Raw genomic sequence first — 23,654 nt, forward strand, 5'->3', positions numbered from 1 at the left:
TGCTCTACTTCTTTCCCCTCCCTGCCCTGTTCTTAAATACTTGGATTTTTTTACAGGTCAGGAAAATCAGTGATACCTTGATGTAGTAGCAAATCATTTCCTTACCCAAGGATTATGTGAAGCTATATTTGGACAGAAATTAGAACAGTACAAAATGTGATTTTTGTTGTCATATTTGAGAAAAAATACCTTTCAAGGGGTTAAATAGTAGGAAAAAGTGTAAGATTACAAAAACATGTTTCACTTAAATACTAATCTGTTAAATTAAGAAAACAGTTTTTTGTATCTGTCCTGTACTAACATATTTTTGTGTGCTTTATTTAGCAGAATATTAGTGGTTTATATTAGAGAGACTCTTCCATATTACATATTTTGTTTTATTCCAAAGGAATAAATTGCCTGTTTTGTTATTTGTACTGTTTTGCTTCTAATACAACTTAGTGTTGTCTTAGGTGCAATGTAGATGCTGCTTGAGAAATTAATCATTGGCAATTTCACTTATGTTTTTCAGAAAATTCATAGATAGCAGTTAAGTCAACATTACTGTCTCTACATGTTAGTGAACTGAAACACAAGTCCTGAGGCAGCTGTTTATGTAAAAGTCACACTTCTTCAGATGTCATTTCAACTTACTTATTAAGTTATTATTATTTTAAATAACTTTGCCCAGTAAGGAATTATACTTTATCCTCTTTTATGATGTTAGAACCTGTTGTCATTGTGTCATCTATTGTGTCTACAACCTGTCATGGTGTTAGACTTACCAGTCAATATTCTGTATTACATGTTTTACCAGTGTCTAGGGGATCCTAGTAGCAGATACACATAAAGAAGCGGAGTTCCTTTCTTATTTTATGGTAGCCACCAGAATCGTAACTGGAAAGTCCATAGTTGTAAATTGTCTTTTAAACTATTACCAGTTTATATTTTCACTGTATTTGAGAGCATCCATACACAGCTTGCTGAATAATAGGTTTCTTCTAATAGCATCTGTAAAGGTGGCCTCTGAATCCCTGATAACTTTTCATCTGTCCCACTCAACAGGAGGGGTACTGTGCACCCTTTCTGTTCATTCTTCTTAGCTACTTGGCAGGGCTAGATATTTTCTACATGGTTTATCATCAAGATATGACATAATCTAGACTAACATACAAGAAGCACTTTCTTAGGTCTTGTCTTTGGAAGACTTTAATTTCATTATACATTGCTTGAGTGCTCAGTATAGGATTCAATGCTTCATTTTTCCCAACTATCTTTAGAGGACAGTCATGATTTTCAAGGAGGTGTAACTTTTTTTCTCTTTCCTTTTTATACCAGTCACCTCTCTTAAGCAACTTTTGCTGATACAGAGGTCTCCCTTGTATTTGTTCTAGAATTTTAGATCCTTCTCCTCCACCCATGTCATCCTCAAGAAATGTATCCAAGAGAAAGTGGTTGTGGATCCCAGCTTTTGTTAAAGGAAATTTCAGCTGGAACTGGTAAGACCAAAAAAAAAAAAAAAAAAAAAAAAAAAAGATCCAAGCACCTGTATCATTCTGAGATTTCTATTCAGGGCTTGACTTCTGAGGAACCTGGGTAGCTGAACCAAAGGTCTAACAAAAGCATGTTAAGCATTGCTTCTACAGGGAGGTTGGGCTACATGGTCCCTTCCAACCCCTACCATTCTATGATTCTGGAGAAGCTTTGCTGTGCCTTCAGTTCTGGCTATCACGGACAAGTTGTTACCCTTCCTGTAGTTTAACTCTAGCAGACCACTTTGCCATCTCAAGTACATCTGGCTATCTGGTACCATGGTGTTATAAAACTTGGTAATGAACTTTTCCATTAGGAGCCTTTTCCTTGCTGAAGAGGGAGGTTTTGTATTGAAGGAGAGCTCTACTTGAGTAGAACACTACAATTTTGTGAAGTTTTGTAATATCTGAAAATAGATGTTCAGGCATTTTCATGTATTTTGGTCTTTAAAGAGAAATCCTCAAAAGTTAAAAAACTGCAAATATTTTTCCCAGCAAAACAATTTTACTTCATTCAGGTACGCTAAGAAAGAAAGTAGTATTCAGTCCTGATTTACAGACTCCACGGTACTGGATGTCCACAAAGAACAGGAATAAAAGGTCACCTTTATATGTGACCCATGCCCCATCTCCATTTTCTTCATGTTAGTCTTCCAGGAGATATAATGAACTGCTGAATTCAGAGTTCAGGCATTCTTCTTCCTTACCATAGCTGCCTCAGCAGTTCCTAAATGTTATCATTGTGATGATAGTTATTGCTGCCTTGATGTCCAGCCTCACAGTGTGAGTTGTTTTGGCAAGCAAATATATTTTCCCGAAGTCCACAAATAACAAAAAGATGGTAAGTTTTGGGGTATTTGTTTTGGTTGTGGTGGTTTTTTGTTTGGTTTTTTTAATCTCAATGAAACTTGAGCAGAAGTTTTTGAAGCATGATAAATTTCTGGAGCCTGATGGCTGACTTCTGAATGTCAGAGACCTGTAACAAAGACAGGAAACATTGAAAATATTTTCAGAGGAAACAGCATGTGAATCTTCTTCAGAAGAAGCTGTAAGACATTGGAAACAGAGGTCCTCGTCTTTTGTAAGATCAGCTTTTTGCACTTGTGTAACTTAAAAGTACACAGCCACTCTCTTCCACCCACTCCTAGGAAGTACTGAATGGCAAAGCCTCTAAAAGGCAATGCCACCTAAAGGAAGGAGTACATTTACCATAAGTTAAAAAAAACAGAATTTGCACAGGGGGAGGAAGTATTGAGTGTGGCTATGCAAGCAGCTTCCTTTTTTTTTGTGTAGAAATATATGTAGTACTTCAATCTGACCATGTGCTGTGTTAAATGTATATTTACTCCTTCACTGATGGGGAGAAATTTTAACCCCCAATGAAGTAACTCTTAATTATATCTGCTTTTAGATGGTGTTTTATCCTTGGAAGCAGAATGACACTGTAGTGTCTGTTGAATTTGATTTTGTTTGCATTCTTGATATGCAGTCTGGTGTTTGAACTCTTCCCATTTGCAATAAGCTGGTATACATCTCTTTATGTTAGAAAATTTTGTTTTCACTTGTCAGTCTTAGTGTGTACCTTGATCACACTAAATGTTACTCATTCTCCTACCCGAGACTTGCCACTCTATTTTATTCCATTTCTTTTACTTAATCAGTTATTAACTTGTTTGGAAATGGAATAGGTAATTTAGCTCAGAATAATTTCTGACTTGAACAGACAAATTTTTGTTTGTATCTCAGAGGTCAGTAATGTTTTTTGTCAGTTCTCTTCAAATTCACAACTGCTCAGATGCCTAAGGAGGACCATATACATAACAAAGCAATAGAATTATGACTTGAATGTTTGTATTTTAGAAGGGACGTAATCAGAAGGGAACTGAAGGTTGTGGGTCACTTTAAAATAAGTAGATTCTCATTACTCATCCTTGAAATGTCACTGCTGGAATTTCAAGAATCTTGTTTCTAGAAAAGAATTGCAGTTCTGCATAGATGATTTCTATTACATGAAAAAAGTCTCATTACTTGGAGTTGTTTGATTTCAGAAACATTGGGGTTCTGGAACAATCATCTAGCCTAATTTTTTAATTTAGTCCATAATGGAATAAATGCAGAAGCTAAATGATCATCTAATGGTTTTCCCCATTTTTGGAAGTTCACGTTTACCCCTTCTAGACAGTTCATTTTCTGGCCTCTTACATGAAAACAGCATGGAGCAGTTCTCAGAGTCGTAGTCAGTTTTTCCAATGCATGGCTGGAGACAAACTTGGCAAGGGATGCAAAGAATAGTAAAGACTTTGATGGATATGTCACCCAGAAAACAAAGGTTAAAGAAAGTGTACACACCACCTCGATGAACACAAGTGGCAAACTGAGAACAATGGATGAGGAGAAGGGTGAGATACTCAACATTTTTACTTCTGTCTTCACTGGCAACCTCTCTTCCCACACCTCCTGAGTGAGCAAGGAAGCAAAGTCCCTTCCACTGTAAGAGAAGATCAGATTCATGAATGCCTAAAGAACATAAACACACATATACCATATACCTATGAGATGCATCTCAGAGTCCTGAGGGAACTGGCTGATGTAGCTGCCAAGCCACTTTCCATGTTATATGAAAAGTCATGGTAGTCAGATGAGGGGAAAGATTGCATCCAATTTTTTTAAAAGGTAGAAAGGAGAACCCTGGGAGCTGGAACTTGTGCCTGGAAGATCATGGAACAGATCCTACTAGAAGCTATACTAAGGCACGTAGAGGATGGGGGTAATTCAAGACATCCTTGGTGAAATGCACAGCATCCTCCTAGAATAACTGGCTGCCCATGGATGGAATAGACCTACTCTGAGATGGGTGGGAAAACTGTCTGGATGGTTGGGCCCAGAGAGTTGTAGTGAATGGAGTTAAATCCAGTTGGCGTCCGGTCAGCAGCGGTGTACCTCAGGACTCAGTGCTGGGGCTTCTTTTGAATAACATTTTTATCGATGATCTGGATGAAGGAATCAAATGCACCCTTGTTAAGTTTGCAGATGACACCAAGCTGGGCAGGTGCGTAGACATGCTTGAGGGCAGGAAGGCCCTTCAGAGGGGCTTGGATGGGCTGGAGCAATGGGCTGAGGCCAATTGAAGCTCAGTTCAACAGGGCCACAGGCTGGGTCCTGTGCTTAGGCTACACCACCTCCATGCTACAGGCTTGGGGCAGATTGACTTGAGAGTTGTCTTGCAGAAGAGGACCTGGTGATGTTTATCAGTAGCTGGCTGAATACAAGCCAGCAGTGTGCCCAGGTGGCCAAGGCGGCCAATGGCATCCAGCTTGTGTCAGGAATAGTGTGACCAGCAGGACGAAGGAGGTGATTGTCCCCTTGTACTCAGTGCTGATGAGGCCACACCTCGAATACTGTGTGCAGTTCTGAGCCCTTCACTACAAGAAGGACGTAGAGGTGCTGGAGTGTGTCCAGAGACAGGCAACAAAGCTCATGAAGGATGTAGAGAATAGATATGATGAGAAGTGTCTGAGGGAGCTGGGAATGTATAGCCTGGAGAAGGCTGAGAGGAGATACTATCACTGTACAACTACGAGGAGTTTTAGTGAGGTGGGGGTTGATCTGTTCTCTCCAGTAACAAGTGATAGAACATGAGGAAGTGGGTTCAAATTGCACCAGGGCAGGTTTAGATTGGACATTGAACTTCTTCATTGAGAGGGTTATTAAGCACTGGAACAGGCTGCCCAGGGAGGTGATAGTCATCATCCCTAGAGGTATTCGAAAGATGCACAGATACTAAGATCCACAGATACAAGTACTGAGGGATATGGTTTAATGATGGACTTGGCAACGTGAGGATGCTGGTTGGACTCAATGATCTTAAAAGTCTTTTCCAACCGTAATTATTCTATGGAACCATGCTGTCCAATCTCACAGCCTTCTGTGAGGGAGCAACTAAATCAGTGGAAAAGAGAAGACCTAGAGCTGTCTATCTTCTCTAAGGCTTTTGGCACAGTTAACCACAACACAATTCTCTCTAAATTGGAGAGGTATGAATTTGATGGGTGAATGAGGATTCAGATGGATAGTCACAATAGTGACTAGTAGTGGTAGTGACTGGTAGTGGTCAATTGCTCAATGTCTGGATGGAGACATGATGTGATGTCCCTCAGGGGTCCTTATTGGGACCGGGGCTGGTTTAATACCTTCATCAATGCATCCTGGGATGCAGAGAGGATACCAGAGAGCTACATCATCAATGCATCCTGGGATGCATCAAGAAGAGTGTGGCCAGCAGGTCAAGGGAGGTTCTTCTACCCCTCTACTCTGTGCTGGTGAGACCTCATCTGGAGTACTGTGTCCAGTTCTGGGCTCCTCAGCTCAAGAGGGACAAAGAACTTCTGGAGAGAGTCCAGCACAGGGTCACCAAAATGATCAGGGGACCGGAACATCTTTCATATGAGGAAAAGATGCGGGAACTGGGGCTGTTTAGTCTGGAGAAGAGGAGATTGAGGGGAGGTCTTATTAACGTTTATAAATATCTAAAGGGTGGGTGTCAGGAGGTTGGGACATTTCTTTTTTCTATAGTAGCTAGCAACAGGACAAGGGAAAATGGGATAAAGCTGGAACACAAAAAGTTCCACTTAAACATAAGAGAAAAACTATTTCACCGTGAGGGTGAGGGAGCAGTGGCACAGGCTGCCCAGAGGGGCTGTGGAGTCTCCTTCCTTGGAGGTCTTCAAGACCCGCCTGGACATGTTGCTATGTGACCTGATCTAGGTTGACTTGCTTCTGCAGGGGGGTTGGACTAGATGATCTCTAAAGGTCCCTTCCAACCGCTACCATTCTATGATTCTGTCATCAATGACAAAGCATCATCGAGTGCACCCTCAGCAAGTCTGCAGATACCACCACACTGAGTAGTGCAGTTGACTTGCCTGAGGGATGGAATACCATCCAGAGGGATCTGAACAAGCTTGAGAAGTGAGGCCATGTGAACTTCATGAGATTCAACAAAGCCAAGTGTGAAGTTCTGCACCTGGGTTAAAGCAACCCTTGGTATTAATACAGAGCAGGGAATGATGGGATCAAGAGCAGCCCTGAGGAGAAGGACTTAGGGGTACTGGTTGATGAAAAGCCAGACATGGGCCAACAATGTGTGTGCACAGCCCAAAAAAGCAACTGTATCTGGAGATGCATCAAAAAAAGCATGGTGAGCAGATTGAGGGAGCTGATTCTGCCTCTCTACTCTGCACTAGTGAGACCCCCACCTGCAGCACTGCATTCAGCTCTCTGGTATCCTCAGCACAAGAATAATATGAAACTGTTGGAGGGCCACAAAAATGATCAGACAGAACACCCCTCCTGTGAGGAGAAGTCGAGAGAGTTACGTTGTTTAGCCTGGAGAAGAGAAGGCTCTATGGAGACATTATTGCAACCTTTCAGTTCCTAAAAGTAGTCTATAAGATGGGGTCAAGCTTCCAACAGGGCAAGGGGTATTGGTTTGTCGTGGTTTTGCCCAGCCGGAGCAAAGGGGAAGAAAACCGCGACTCCTCCCCCTCCCCCTCTTGACGGAATGCGGAGGGGATCGGAGAGGGAGGAAAAAAAAAGTAAAAGAGCCCGCGTAAGTTGAAATAAGAACAGTTTACTGGGGAAATTGAAGAGTAACAACTATAACAAAGACAAGGGAATATTACAAAGAAAACTGGTGAGTGATACAATTGCTCACCACCCGGGACCCGACGTAAGCGACCGCTCCCGACCGGCGACCGAGAGCCCGCGCGCGCCCCCGGAAGAGCTTATACCGGGGCAAGCGCTTATTCCGGCCAGCCCCCACCTGTACCCTGGGCATGACGGTTAGGATGGTATCGAATACCTGCTGGCCAGCCTGGGTCAGCTGTTCAGGCTGTGCCCTTTCCTGGTTCCTCACGGGAATTAACTCTATCCTGGCTCAAACCAGGACATTCCACCCCTTATTCTATACCATCTACACGTCATGTCTAGGTTTACACATCATAATCACCTACATATACATAACATAGAGCAACTATAGGAATCGTGACATTCAACAGCTATCATTATACAATTTAATTCACGGATTATTCTCACCCAGAATTAAATTCCCTTGAGGCACACATTGGGTCTTCCCATCCTTACACATCACCCACCAAGTACACCCAGGTCCCTGAGCAAAAATAATCCCACGGGTGGGTTTGCCTTTACCTGAAGCAGGACACACCCAGACTGCCTTCCCTAACATGTCTTTTATATGTACCACAGGGACTTTGTCCCCTTCTACAATATGTAAGGGTCCTGATTGGGCAGGGCCAGCTCGACTGACAGATCCTCTAGAGTTGACTAACCAGGTGGCCTTTTCCAAGTGTGTATCCCAATGCTTGAAAGTTCCACCTCCCATCGCTTTCAGTGTGGTTTTCAATAACCCATTGTATCGCTCAGCCTTTCCTGAGGCTGGTGCATGATAGGGAATATGATAAACCCATTCAATGCCATGCTCTTTGGCCCAGGCATCTATGAGGTTGTTCCTGAAGTGCGTCCCATTGTCTGACTCAATTCTTTCTGGGGTGCCATGTCGCCAGAGGACTTTCCTTTCAAGGCCCTGGATGGTGCTCCGGGCGGTGGCATGAGACACAGGATACGTTTCCAACCAGCCGGTGGTCGCCTCCACCATTGTGAGCACATGGCGTTTGCCTTGGCGAGTCTGTGGCAGTGTGATGTAATCAATCTGCCAGGCCTCTCCGTATTTATATTTCTGCCATCGTCCTCCATACCATATGGGCTTCAATCGTTTTGCTTGTTTAATTGTAGCACATGTCTCACACTCATGGATAACCTGTGCAATAGTGTCCAAGGTTAAGTCCACCCCTCGATCGCGAGCCCATTTATAGGTGGCATCTCTGCCTTGATGACCTGAGGTATCATGGGCCCATCGAGCTAAAAATAACTCCCCCTTATGTTGCAAATCCAGATCTATCTGAGAAATCTTAGCAGCCTTGTCAGCTTGCTGGTTATGCAGATGTTCTTCTGTGGCCCGCTTTTTGGGTACGTGAGCATCTACATGGCGCACCTTCACAACTAGTTTCTCCATTCGAGCAGCAATGTCCTGCCATAGTGGAGCAGCCCAGACGGGTTTGCCCCGTCGTTGCCAGTTGTTCTGTCTCCATTGCTGTAGCCATCCCCATAGAGCGTTTGCCACCATCCACGAATCAGTGTAGAGGTAGATCCTTGGCCATTTTTCCCGTTCAGCAATGTCTAAAGCCAAGTGGATGGCTTTTACCTCTGCAAACTGGCTGGATTCACCCTCTCCTTCTGCAGCTTCTGAAATTTTGCGTAGGGGACTCCATACAGCTGCCTTCCACCTTCGATGCCTTCCCACAAGGCAACAAGAGCCATCAGTAAACAAGGCATACCGCTTCTCATCTTCTGACAGTTCATCATACGATGGGGCCTCGTCAACACGTGTCACCTTCTCTGGTGATATTTCACCATCTTCACACTCTGGCCAGTTTGTGATCACCTCCAGGATTCCAGGGCGACTGGGCTTCCCTATGCGAGCTCGTTGTGTGATCAGTGCGATCCACTTACTCCATGTAGCATCAGTTGCATGATGTGTAGGGAATGCCTTCCCCTTGAACATCCAGCCCAGGACCGGCAGTCGAGGTGCTAGGAAAAGTTGTGTTTCTGTGCCAATCACTTCTGATGCAGCTTGAACTCCTTCATATGCTGCCAGTATCTCCTTCTCGGTTGGAGTGTATCGGGCCTCGGATCCTCTGTATCCCCGACTCCAGAACCCGAGGGGTCGGCCTCGACCCTCCCCAGGTGCTCTCTGCCAAAGACTCCAAGTAGGGCCGTTCTCCCCAGCTGCGGTGTAGAGCACATTTTTAACATCTGGTCCTGTCCGGACTGGCCCAAGTGCCATTGCATGAACAATCTCCTGTTTAATTTGTACAAAACTTTGTTGCTGCTCAGAACCCCATTCAAAATCATTCTTCTTCCGTGTCACACGGTAGAGGGGGCTAACAATCATACTATAATTTGGAATATGCATTCTCCAAAAACCCACAACACCTAGGAAAGCTTGTGTTTCCTTTTTGTTAGTTGGTGGAGACATGGCTGCAATCTTGTTTATCACCTCTATTGGAATATGACGACGTCCATCCTGCCATTTTACTCCTAAAAACTGGATCTCCTGTGCAGGTCCTTTGACTTTCCTGCGTTTAATGGCAAAGCCAGCCTTTAGAAGAATTTGAATTATTTTCTTTCCTTTATCAAGGACTTCCACGGCTGAGTCACCCCACACCACAATATCATCAATGTATTGCAGATGTTCTGGGGCCTCACCCTCCTCCAGCGTGGCCTGGATCAGTCCATGGCAGATGGTGGGGCTGTGTTTCCACCCCTGGGGCAGTCGATTCCAAGTATACTGCACCCCTCTCCAAGTGAAAGCAAACTGAGGCCTGCACTCTTTTGCTAAAGGGATTGAGAAGAATGCATTGGCAATATCAATGGTGGCATACCATTTGGCTGCCTTGGACTCCAATTCGTATTGGAGTTCCAACATGTCTGGCACGGCTGCGCTCATCGGCGGTGTGACTTCATTCAGGCCACGATAGTCTACTGTCAGTCTCCACTCTCCAGTAGACTTTTGTACCGGCCATATAGGGCTGTTAAAGGGTGAATGAGTTTTGCTGATCACCCCTTGGCTCTCCAATTGGCGAATCAACTTATGAATGGGAATCACTGAGTCTCTGTTGGTGCGATATTGCCGACGGTGCACTGTTGTGGTTGCAATTGGTACCTGTTGCTCCTCAACCTTAAGCAAACCCACAACAGAAGAGTCCTCTGAAAGGCCAGGCATGCTGGATAATTGTTCAATCTCTTCTGCCTCCACTGCAGCCACACCAAAGGCCCATCTGTATCCTTTTGGGTCCTTAAAATACCCTCTCTTAAGATAATCTATACCTAAGATGCATGGAGCTTTGGGGCCTGTCACAATAGGATGCTTGTGCCAATTTGTGCCAGTCAGACTCACTTCAGCTTTTAATACAGATAGCTGTTGAGATCCCCCTGTCACTCCAGAAATACAAATGGATTCTGTCCCTTTAAAATTTGATGGCATCAGAGTACATTGTGCACCGGTGTCCACTAAAGCCTTGTATTCTTGTGGATTTGATGTGCCAGGCCAACGAATCCACACAGTCCAATAAACCCGATTATCCCTTTCCTCCACCTGGCTGGAGGCAGGGCCTCCCTAATACTGGTCATCGCAGTCATCATTTACTGTTTCTCACGAAACACCAGAGGTCCCCTCGAGGGAATCAGAATTGAAATCAACCCTCCTATCTTGTCTAGGAGGTTGCTCACTGGAAACTGGAGCGACATTCCTCCAAGGAGAGTTACTTCTTTTAACCCTTCCTTTACGCAACTCCTGTGCCTGTGCTCTTGGAGTAGATGGGGTAGGTGGCCTATCACACTTGCTCATATTCTCTCCTTGGTCCTGTGGATGGGACCGCGAAACATCCTGGGGTGTATACTCCTTATGTTCCTGCTCTTGAGCACGGGGACGCTTATTCTTAAAAGCTTGAGTACTGGCAGGTGGAGAGCGATACATGAATTGGTCAAACTTCCGTGACATTTTCTCTACAGCTGACACAACAGCCTGTAGGGAACAAGGCACATTTTCTTCATATTGCCGAAGTTGAGCGGCTAGTTGTTCCACCGTTTGCCTCTCATCTTCTTTCCAGGAGACAACTGCCAACGAACTGGCATAGCTTGGTGGTGCACTTCGTAGGAACTTTCGCCACATAACTCGTGTGCATTGAATTTCATCTGGGTCTGTGGGTGCATAGTCATTATAAATAATCTCCAGCACAGCTAACTCCCTCAAATATTGAATGCCTTTCTCCATGGTGGTCCACTTACTTGGGGGGCTTGTAATATCTTCCTTGAAGGGGTATCTTTCCTTCACACCCAACAAAAGTCGCCTCCAGAGGCTGAGGATTTGTGACGGTCTTCCCATAGCCTTATCAATGCCCCCGTCCCGGGACAAGGAGCCCAATTGCCTGGCTTCTTTGCCCTCTAAGTCCAAACTGTGGGCTCCATTTTCCCAGCATCGGAGCATCCAGGTGATAATGTGCTCACCTGGGCGACGGCTGTAATCTTTTCGCACTTCTCGCAGTTCGCTCAGGGACAAGGATCGGGTGATTATCTCTGGCTCTGGCTCTGACTCTTCCTCCCGTTCCTGTGATGACACTGGTTCATCTTCATCCCTCCCAAGGCGAACTGATTTTTTTATGTGTTTCTTTTTCTGGACAGGAGCAACTGACACTGCCACAGGTTGATCCTCTGCCACAGGTTGATCCTCTGATTCAGGATCAGTGTCTGCTGTTGGAGTTAGGGCAGCAACAGCATCAGTTGCCTCAGTTTGAGTAGCCACAGTGGTTGCTAGGGTGGCATTCCTAATCTGTACAAGTAAAAAACTCTTCCAATACCTGTTCATATTCTTCTGTATATCAATCCCTCTGTAGCTGCCCAACCTCATAACAGTCTGGAAAACACATTTCACAACTCTACCCAAGAAAAACACCCTACCTAGAGGACAGAACAATAAAACCACAATGGCTGGGACATCCCAAGTGTGTTCGGAATTGTCAAAAGCTATTGCAGTTAACTTGAATGAGTAAGGGAGGATGGAAAAAATAGAAAAATTACGTCCCATTTTTCCCATGAACTGGGTGTCATTACTGTCACTACATTCTGAAAATAAATGTCCAAGTTGCCGAAATGCCAACCAAGTCATGTACAAGTATTGGCCTAGCTCCACACCCAGTGATAAAACCATACCATAAGCCAGTAACAACCAGTACATCAGAACGAGTGCTTTCGTCCCTTTTCCAAAGGACATAAACACTATCAGAGAGAATACATAGTGCATATGACAAATTACGGGCCAACAGCAGTTAAGCAAATACATCAACATTGTGACAATTCTTTCAGCCTACTGTGTCTTATTTCAACCCTGCGGGCCCCACGTTGGGCGCCAATAATGTCGTGGTTTTGCCCAGCCGGAGCAAAGGGGAAGAAAACCGCGACTCCTCCCCCTCCCCCTCTCGACGGAATGCGGAGGGGATCGGAGAGGGAGGAAAAAAAAAGTAGAAGAGCCCGCGTAAGTTGAAATAAGAACAGTTTACTGGGGAAATTGAAGAGTAACAACTATAACAAAGACAAGGGAATATTACAAAGAAAACTGGTGAGTGATACAATTGCTCACCACCCGGGACCCGACGTAAGCGACCGCTCCCGACCGGCGACCGAGAGCCCGCGCGGCCCCCCGGAAGGGCTTATACCGGGGCAAGAGCTTATTCCGGCCAGCCCCCACCTGTACCCTGGGCATGACGGTTAGGATGGTATCGAATACCTGCTGGCCAGCCTGGGTCAGCTGTTCAGGCTGTGCCCTTTCCTGGTTCCTCACGGGAATTAACTCTATCCTGGCTCAAACCAGGACATGGTTTTAAACTAAAAAAGGGCAGATTAGGACTAGATACAAGGAAGAAACTTTTTACAGTGAGGGTGGTGAAATACTGGACCGAGTTGCCCAGAGAGGTGGTAGATGCCCTGTCCTTGGAAACATCCAGGGTCAGGCTGGACAGGGCTCTGAGCAACCTGATCTAAAGATGTCCCTGCTTATTGCAGGGAAGTTGGGCTAGATGACCTTTAAAAGTCTCTTCCAACCCAAACTATTCTATGATTAATTCCTAAACTTGTACAGAATTGCTTTCAGGGGTATGACTAAGCCATGCCTGCTGGCTTAGTTTAAGAGAGATATGTATTTCAAGATTTAAAAAGTTTGGAGTCAGAGAAATATTGAAGTTAGAGAAATAAAACTATTATTTGTAAGAGAGTTTTGAGCTAAAATCCTTAGGAATTGGTTTTTATTTGTAAGAGGATCATGCGTTTAATTCCTTATTAAAAAGTAGTTAAATAAGAAAAGAAATAGGTTCTTATAATACCAGATAAGTAGCCTTTGTATAACACCTTAACTAATATCTTTAGTTTTTAAATGTTTGTTGTATTATTGAGACTGGTAAACCTAAGAAAAGAGTAACTGAGGTACATAGTGGTAAGAAACAAAGAGATCTTTAGCAGAGAAAAATGTAAGCTGGCAAAATACAAGAAGTGCAGAGTTGCAGTGGTTTATATTGTATTTTGTCATATACTGAATTCAAAACATATAATATATATATCAACATACTTCAAAAAATCAGTACACTTAAAAAGCTAATGCACTTGGCCAGTGCTTGTGTGTCTACTGATTCCATGCCGTGACTCTTTTGTGACTATTCTCTTTTCCTGCCTCATCCCTCTGGAAAACAGACCAGTTGATTTAACATTAATCAAAAAATGAAATAAAGTCTTTTAGTCAAATGAATTGTTTTGAATCTAATAAGAAAGATAATATTCAACTTTCCATTGGAAAGACAATAATCAAATTGATGTGAATGATGATTTTATGACTTTTTCCCTTGGTTAGCTTGTTTGCTATTTCCTAAAGCTAATAATATGCAAAAGATGCACATAACCCATTTTTTTCACAACATTTTTAATTAAAAACTGGATAGTTGCCTTTTGTAACATTTAAATCCCCCTGTGTGTAAAGATTACCATACTCATAGGAAAATGCAGTATTATATTGGCTATCTGTAACAATATCCAGAATTTGAGAAAGGAATTCTTTATTGGGAGCACACTAGCTTTGATTTCTCAGTAGGTGAACTGCCTGGAGAATTAATATAGGAGGAACTTGCAGATGAATCATTTAGTTTGTGTAGAAGTGATGCAGAACTTTTGAGCATTTTAGAAATGGTCTGATAAAAATTGTAATATGCAGCTTTATCAATTCTTCTGCTTCATTTTTTTAGAGACTTTTTTATTAATCTCCCAAATAAAGTGCTAAAAGCTTTTCAGAAAAAAGGAGTATTTTCATTATTGACTTGTTTAATCGTATCTTTAAACCTGAAAATGCAAAATGCATAAAACAGTGGCCCTAAAATTGTGGGCAAAAACTCTTTGGTCCGAATGTCTGAAGACTGAGGAAATGTCTAGTGGGTAAAAGCTCTCCAGTCTCTGGATGTCTGAAGATTGAGGAAGATTCTAGCTGAGTGTCTTGGATGAAGTGTCCCAATGGTTTTGTCTTTGCCTGCAGTGTCACTTTCTGCGTACGACTGGATGGAGTCTAGTATTTGGTTGATTCATTAAGGTATAGCTTGACCAGTTTGAAACGCATCATCTTGCCTACTTAAGGGAGAGTAACATGGACAGACTCCTTCACTGATCTCATGAGACAGCTATACTTAATGTTTCATTTTGCTGCATTGTCATCTCTTACAACCTATGCTTGATAATAGGGAAGTCTTGCATTCAGTTGCTTTTCCTTGCTACTCGTTCATCAAGTCTGATAGTGCTGACAGTTCTTTTCTGGAAATTCCTTTTTCACTGTGTCCTTAAGATTTTTTTATTATTGACACATCTGTGGGAGTTTTCTCTACTACATTTAGGTCACATAAGTGCTACTAATGTTAATGAAAAATGCATTAGATTCCTTCAAAGAAAAAAAGGAGGACTGTGATAAAATCTCCATAGGAATAGGATGTATGTTTCAGGGATGCTTTTCTCTAGTCTTGGTACTTTAGACTGAATTTTGGTGTGATCCTCAAAATAAATATCATTCTCCTCAATACACTCCAACCCTAACCCTTCCCACTCACTAAATCTTTTCTCTAAGATGCCCATTCTTATTTTCTTAGCCATTATACCTGGTACTCAGAGAAGTCTTTCAATCCAACCATCAAAAAAGCTTTTCTGAATCAAGCCTTTCTCTATTTTCGTCTGTTTAAAAACAGAAGTAGATGAGCCAAGATACTTACATTTTAAATAAAAATTTTCATTTACAAGTGTTCATCTTGATTTTTTTTTCTTTTTCACTTTTGGTGACATCAAGTTAAAAGGAAATTATCTAAAAGCAAAAAAAAAAAAAAAAAATCTCAAAGAAAACAAGAGTCTTCTACCCTTAAACATGAAAGAAACAAGTAATGAAATTATTTCTGTTTTTAAGAACTTAACCTAAATAAAAAATCATTTCTGTTACTGAAGTAGCTACCTTCCTTCATCTGAAAGCACTGGTTAAGGAATATCATCTTGGTTCTGCTTCTTTATATACTTTATATATTTACATACTTTCATATATTATTTTATATACTTTTCTCAGTTCTTGAAATTTCTACGATTATTACTGTTATTACTGGTTTGGGTGTTTTTAACCTGAAGAAGTGGAGGCTATTCCTTTTACCAATCAAGTTGATTCTGTATTTTAAAAATTTAAACTGACTTCTTCCGTGGGGTTCTTGGTTCCTTCCAGGCCGTCCCACCACCTTTTAAGCTGCTTGATGCTCTTTTATTTTTTTTTTTTCTCTGGGCCCTCTTTTCAGGGCACATAGTAACTCTCACAGAACTATTCTTCCTCTTTAAAAGGGCATGTTCTTCTGGGCTTGACTTGAGCACTTGTTATAGTGTAACATCCCGTAAGAAATGTTTCCTTAGAGCTTCTGCTAATAAAGGTGTGTGAGAATCAAATACTGAGGGCCAGCTTCTCAGTACCTCGAGTACTGACCTGCCTTTAATCCTCAGTCTTTTGGATGTCACCATGCTATTTGATGTAGTCGTGGTATAGTACTGTAGGGAAAGTTTTGCTGTAGTAACTTCTGTGATAATTTTCCTTAGGCAAGTTAGAGTTGTGAAGGCATCTCAGAAGCAAAATTGTGCCCTTACTGATCATAAATCTGAACAGCTAAATTTCATAGAAATTACTTTGAGAGAGACTGTGGCCGCTGTGAACAGCCTTAACACCATCTGGCCTGCTAAACTTCCTCAAGTATAATGATCAATTCCAAGGCTAAGATACACATACCCTAAAGGTGGCTAGCAGCCTGTGACAGAAAACTGAGCTGGCTTACACTTCTCTTCCATCTGTCGCTCTGCTCTAAAAGGTGCTTCAGAAAAATGTAGTACTACAAAGTTCATTTTGTCCTCTGAGAATGGGATCACTTTTTCTGACTTTTCAGATGTTATTCTTTTGGCAGTACAACTGCCATGCTTGGCTACCAAAATTCTTTGGGTTCCTGAAAGACATCTGCCTTCAAAACAATGTTTTCCATGCTAATAGACTGGATAATAGTCAAAGGTTTTCCTAGCAGAGGTGGATGAAAAGGAAGCAGACTATTTTAAAGTCCATCTGAGACTATTTGCAACTTTGACATTCTGCTATGTGTGGATTACTTTTTAAACAAATCGGAAGTCAATTTTGGATGGTGAGATTTTGTTTACTCACACTGTCAATGAGTATGTGAAGCTTTGATTACTCTGAATGGTAGGGAGTCTTCTCTGCAGAAAGGAATGTTGGCTCCCACCAGTCTTTTAAACATCCTTTTCATCCCTCCTCTGGAAGACTGTCCTATCCTAATTTTTTAAATGTGGCTATTCATATTTTTTTGTTGTTGTTCCATTTTGTGGGCTTAAATGAAAATGAGAGGGGAAAAGTACAAGTTATCTAATAATGTAGTACTCTCCTGTAACCTAAATCATTAATGATAATGAGTGTGAGGCAAATAGTAAAAAAGATACAAGCATGTCTGAAAAAGCCTGTCATGAAGGCAGTAAAGCTAACAGTGGTAATTTCAGCTCATTAGACTGTGGGGAAAAAAAGGTTCACAGCTATTATTTCCATCACATGTTCCATTTTCTCTGTGAAAGACAGGAATTTTTAGGAAGTTTGATCTTCCTATTTTCCCATAGGGTATCTGGATTGTAAACGTAGAGTGATTGAAATGAAACCTAGTATTTCTATCTAGGTTTTTAATACCACTTCCAGATTGCATCTCTTCTAAAAGACTTTTTCCTTCCTTCTTTATTAATATGTAGATGCTTACTTCTGCTTCATTCATCTCACAAGCAGAGCATCTTCCAAAGCAATGTCTGGTAGATGGATTGAGGTACAGATTCCTTGAACCTGATAGTGATATTTGTTCTTTTTCACTGATTCATAGAACCATAGAATGGTAGGGGTTGGAAGGAACCTTTAGAGATCATCTAGTCCAACCCCCCTGCAGAAGCATTACCCCTTGTCCTGTTCCTAGATACTATAGAAAAAAGTGCTGCCCTTACCTCCTGACACCCACCATTTAGATATTTGTAAATATTAATGAGATTCCCCTCAGTCTCCTCTTCTTCAGACTAAACAGCACCAGTTCCCACAGTCTTTCCATGTATAAAAGATATTCCAGTCCCCTGATGATCTTGGTGGCCCTGCACTGAACTGTCTCCAGAAGTTCTCTGTCCCTCTTGATCTGGAGAGCCCAGAACTGACACAGGACTCCAGATGAGGCCTCACCAGGGCAGAGTAGAGGGGAAGAAGAACCTCCCTTGACCTGCTGGCCACACTCTTCTTGATGCATCCCAGAGTGCCATTGTGCCATTGTGTCTCATTGGCAATGAGATCACATTACTGGCTCATGTTTAGTTTATTATCAATCAGGTCTCCCAGGTCTCTCTCTGCAGAGCTACTCTTCAGCAGTTCAACCCCCAGCCTGTACTGGTTCGTGGGGTTGTTCCTTCCCAAATGCAGGACTCTGCACTTGTCCTTGTTGAACCTCATGCGATTCCTCTCTCCCCAATTCTCAGGCTGCTTGAGATCCTGCTGAATGGCAGCACAGCCTTCTGGGGAATCAGCCAGTCCTCCCAGTTTGGTGTCATCGATGAACTTGCTGAGGGTACACTCTGTCCCCTCATCCAGGTCATTGATGAAGATGTTGAACAAGACTGGCCCCAGAACCTATCACTGTGGAACTCCACTGGCCACAGGCCTCCAACTCAATTCTGTGCCATTGATCACCACCCTCTGGGCTCTGTCATTCAGCCAACTCTCAATCCACCTCACTGTCCACTCATTCAAGCCACACAGCCTGAGCTTTCTGATGAGGATGTTATGGGATTCAGTGTCAAAAGCCTTGCTGAAGTCAAGGGAGATGACATCCGCTGCTCTCCCCTCATCTAGCCAGTTGGTTATGCACTCATAGAAGGCTCTCAGGTTAGTCAAACAGGATTTCCCCTTGGTGAATCCATGTTGACTCTCCCTGATAACCATCTTTTCCTTCTTATGTTTACTGACTACATTCAGGATGAGTTGTTCCATCACTTTTCCAGGGATGGAGGTGAGGCTGACCAGCCTGTAGTTTCCTGGGTCGTCCTTCCTTCCCTTTTTGAAGAGTGGCATGACATTGGCCTTTCTCCAGTCCTGAGGCACCTCACCTGTCCTCCATGATTGTTCAAAAATGATGGAGAGAGGCTTAGCAATCTCATCAGCCAGCTCCCTCAGCAGTCTAGGATGCATTCCATCAGGTCCCATTGACTTATGAGCCTTAAAGCTAGCCCAAAATGTCTTTAAGCTCTTCCTCTTCTACCCAGGGCAAGTCCTTTGCTGTCCAGGCCATCCTACTATCCTTGCTGTACTGGGCTTCCTGAGGGCTGGCATTGGCCATAAAGACTGAAGCAAAGGAGACATTCAGTAGTTCAGCCTTTTCTGGAAGAGCATCCTCTGTGTTTAGTAGTGGGCCTACATTCCCCCTCATCTTCCTTTCATGTCATCTTTTTTACTCCCCCCTAGAAGTAACTTCCTTTTATTGGGGCAGCAAAAGGAGAGATATTAGTACAGAATTATGTGAGATAACTTGCATACATAGTCATCTTAAAGGGAACTGCTGTTACAAGTCCTTTGGGATTTTGATCTGGTGTAGTAGAAGCCATTACCTTCTACATCTCTGAAGGCAAAGGGCATATACTAAAAAAAATAATAATTCCCTTTTCTTATAAATTTCCAAATAAGTTGAGAAGAAAATGTTAAAAGCAAAGATATGATAAATAAAACTTTGGTTTCTGTTATGGTAAGCATAATGTCATGGAAAAAAAATTATCCTTGAAGTACCTTTTTTAAAATTTCCCTATACCATAATATGTATGTGCATGTAGAGTTAAATTGCTTCACTTTGTCTTGACATATCATATTTTACAAATAATGGTAAATATAATTAATACTGCTTTTCTCAAGGACTCATACCCTTAATGATCTGCAATATTTTAAGATATAATAATAGAAGTTCTTTGAGATCCCTTGACTTCACTTGTACTTCTTGCAACCTCCCTTTTGAGTAAAGAATGAGTGAAGAATGTTGCAGTGTTATCTAACACTGATGGGATTGAAGGGATAAATATTCAAACCCTGGCTGCGTAGGTGGCTCTTTCTCATTCACTGAACACTGGTCTGAGATGCTTCATCTCAGCACTGGCTGTTGTGCAATTAAGGAGACATGCGTGGTAAAGGAGAAACAAACGTCTTGCTTTTTAAGCATAAAGAATAAGTAAACACATTAAGTGCTGATGATACTTCCCACTAATGAGTTGTTTAATTTGGGATTATCTTAGAATACTTAAAATATTTGAAATAATTATTAACAAGTACAGTTCTTTTTGCTTCTTTAACTCATAATTACATGATCTTCTAGTGAGGTTTTTTTTTCTTTTTGAAATTCATGTGTATTTGTAGCATACTAAATTAATCTTAACAGTTTTTTTTTACAAAAATCTGTGATTTGCTGTTGAAAAATATATGTACTGTTCCATGAAGTTTCTCAGCTATGATATTTCTGGTTTTATCTTTCTTCATTTTGTCTTGCATTTTATTGAACCATTACTACTTATACCTATACTGTTTCTGTTCAGGGGAACAGCTCTGTTTAAATTTATCAGAGATCTTAATGATTATGTTTAAGACTTGATCAACATATAACACACTCTGTTAATCAAATAATCTGGAAACAAACATGGGTATTGTTAATCTACATTTTATGTCTTCCATTTCTTTAGGCTATTTCCCTTAAGCAAATAAATACTACTTACATGGCAAAATTATTCTTTTGAGAAGGATCTAATCTCTAAAACTAACCACAATGCTTAAAGTAACTAGCATCCCACATTATGACATCTCATATAATTGGTTGCTCCCCCATAAACTTAAGCAGCACTTTGAAAAACCAAGAGACAACGTGCAGTTATTTTCATTTGGCTTTGATTTAATGATTCTGCATGGTCTTCCTTTCTCTTTGCTTATTCCTTACATAAAACTGAGTATCCTGTGATTTCCACATGAGAGAACACTTTTGTGATGAATGACTACACTTCTATTAGTGTTTCACCAATTTTGATTTTTCAGAGAGAATTGAAGATGCCCAGTTTTGCAAGTCTGGAGAATACAATTATTTTCAAACAGTCTCTAAGTACAGTTTTCTATGCTTTTTACACAAAGCACTAGGGAAGTGCTGGTATTGCATAGTACCACCTTCTTGTTACCTTATCCAGCAGAGTTGAGATGGTTAAAAAAAAACATACTTCAGATTGATAAGCAATTATGGTTGTTTAGTTAATAAGAGATGATTCTAAGATATGAATATGCTAATATTGGAACTTCAGCTCTAGCTTTCAAATTTCCATTTGCTTATTCTTTCCCACTGAATGTGGCTTTATTTATTTATGGGGTTTTCCTTGCTCTTCTTTGGTTTCAGATGCGAATGTCTCTCTGGTTTATGTGGTTTCCCCATGTGCGAGGCAGGCTCCATTCCCCAGATAGTCTCACGTGGAGATGGAACACCTGGCAAGTGCTGTGATGTCTTTGAATGTGTCAATGGTATGTGAAGCTTTCTCTTGCACTTGGAGAGGAGGATTTTATATGTCTGGGAGATGCAGGACATTTGGTTATTTTTATTATGTTGTCAAGATCTAAGAGAAATCACTTTCTTGAAGTTTGTTCTGTAAGAAGGGAACTGGAATGTCAGCTGAAGATACTTACAACTGTCATTTGTAAGTTGTCATTGTTGTTTTGAATTTCTAAAGCACTTTTCCTTGTGAAAGAGGGAATTATAGTTTTAACAAGACTTCCTCGTTGCATGTTTTTCAGGTACTCCTTTGCTAGTAGCAAACATTAGAATCCTTTTAGAAGTTAAATTTTTGCTAAGTTCTGCAACTGCTTTAAGAAACATTTTCAAAGTATTTTTTAACACAAACGTACAATTGGATATTGTACATTTCATGTACAATTTGATGTACAAATCACAATTTGAATTTTGTGAGAACCAGTGTAAGAATAGACCGATTCTCATTCTTAACTTCCTGATGTAAGTATTTAGAAAATATTTGAAACCTTGAATTTGTTATATAAATGACTGTATCTCAGAACTGCTCTATGCTATATATAGCACTTCATATATGCCATATCCAGTGAATTGTGAAGAGACTTAAATATTTATTGTTACATACAAGGGGAAAATACTCTTGAAAGTGCAATATTTACTAATTAATATTTATTTAGCAATATTTCATCTTTAGTAGTGCTTATATCATATGTTCAAAACAGCTTATATTTTACATTCTTCGTTGCATGTGTACATAAACTTACACAGAGAAAGAGAAACTCCTCAGGAGAATGTTTGTGATATTTACACATAGCAGTAATTTGAATCCCCAAACGTTAAGAAACAATACTTAGTGTATATAATAAGATGTTACATATAAAAATGGCTTTGCTTCATATGAATAAAAGAGCTTGCATTAGGAAAAATCACATAGTCTTTCGCTTTCAGATTATTTCTTTTCAGTATTTGGGATGATTGTAGATACCGTAGAATTAATGCAATTCATCTAATTTTGTTTATATATTGCCTGTTACACTAAAGTAATACACATCTTCCTTTATTTCATATTCATGTCATTCTGTTAGAGTATAATTTCTGAATTTGTTTTAACTGTGTGGCACACCTCAATGCAATGATTAATTCAGGGTTTACTTCAGCACTTCGAGCAGGAAATGCAAAGCCAATTGCTGATATGATGTGTTTGCTGGTGTGAAACAATCTTGAAGGTGCAAACCACCCTGTTAACATTCCTGTTTCTCTTCAGTCTGCAAGTTATTTGTGGGTACTGATACCAAAATTGTTGCAGTATATATCCTATTAGATGTTAGGTGTAGCTGTTTAAATTGCCCATGTTTTGTCCTTGGTCATTTTCATAACCTATTTGTAATGTTAACAGTGAATTTGGACTCTCATCACTGTTGCCCTGTGTGTTATTGCCTTATTCCAAAGGCTCAACGTGCTTTTCAGTCAGGATTTCTTTTTGCCTCTCAAGACTTTCCAATTCCTAATCTTCACCTTACTACCCTGTGAAAATGGAGTAAAATGTTAAGAAAAAAAAATTTTAAAAGGGATTTTGAAGGGAAGTTGATACCACAGAAGGAGGCAGAAAGGCCAGATTAGAGGAGAACAAAGGTTTTTAAGAAGAGATAATATTTTGTCTTGTTTATGTCCTTAAAACGTCAGTATTAAAATATTCTGGGCCAGTATGAAAATAACTTTTTTTAATGTTACTCTTAAAAAAAAATCTGAGAAACTTGATCAGAAGATTTAAATACTTGTTTTGTTTTTAAAAAAAATATATTTGTCTTTAATGCTACAATCAGATTTTTAAATCTATGCTGTTACTTGAAAGCACTTTAAGTACATTCAGAAGTGAGAAACCTCCAGGTGCAATTATTAATGATGCCTCATTTTGGAAAGAGGAAATAGTTATAAGCTTGAATCTAGTAGTAACTGTAAAACTACTCATGATGAGCTCTATATGCAACATTTGGATTGTGTGGGAGATTAGTAAAGAGGTGAGAACAGTCATGGATCTTGCTCTGCATTGCTTTATAATTTGGGGTTTTTCAACTGCGTTTTAGGATAGTTAGCTGGTTCTTAACATCAGGGATAAATACTGCAAGGCATATCTCTAAAACCTGTAAATTCCTAGAGCATTAATTCTGATGAGAACTTCTTAGATAAATGTGCAATGCAATGACAAACTGGTAAATATATATAAATTCTCTACCATTACTTCTAACAGTTTAAAATCAAGAGAAAGCAATGTTGTTTCTGAGAGTGATAGTTGAATATAATATCCAGGTCTGTTTTTTAAAAGGGTCTTGAAATACTATCAAATGCAAAA

General features: G+C 40.9%; 1 protein-coding gene across 4 annotated transcripts in view; it reads left to right on the top strand.

Moving 5' to 3' along the window:
- The window catches only part of CRIM1 (cysteine rich transmembrane BMP regulator 1), a 195,591-nt gene that overhangs the window by 100,038 nt on the left and 71,899 nt on the right, over positions 1 to 23,654 (top strand). For 3 of the 4 annotated variants that reach the window (XM_061991131.1, XM_061991132.1, XM_061991133.1), the window contains one exon: positions 21,179 to 21,300. The exons of the other annotated variant lie outside the window; for it this stretch is intronic. In XM_061991131.1, the coding sequence (XP_061847115.1) occupies positions 21,179 to 21,300 (122 nt within the window). The remainder of the gene's footprint in view (positions 1 to 21,178; positions 21,301 to 23,654) is intronic. 4 annotated transcript variants of the gene reach the window in all.

The sequence above is a fragment of the Colius striatus genome, chromosome 2, assembly GCF_028858725.1.
Source record: "Colius striatus isolate bColStr4 chromosome 2, bColStr4.1.hap1, whole genome shotgun sequence".
NCBI classification, from domain to species: Eukaryota; Metazoa; Chordata; class Aves; order Coliiformes; family Coliidae; genus Colius; species Colius striatus.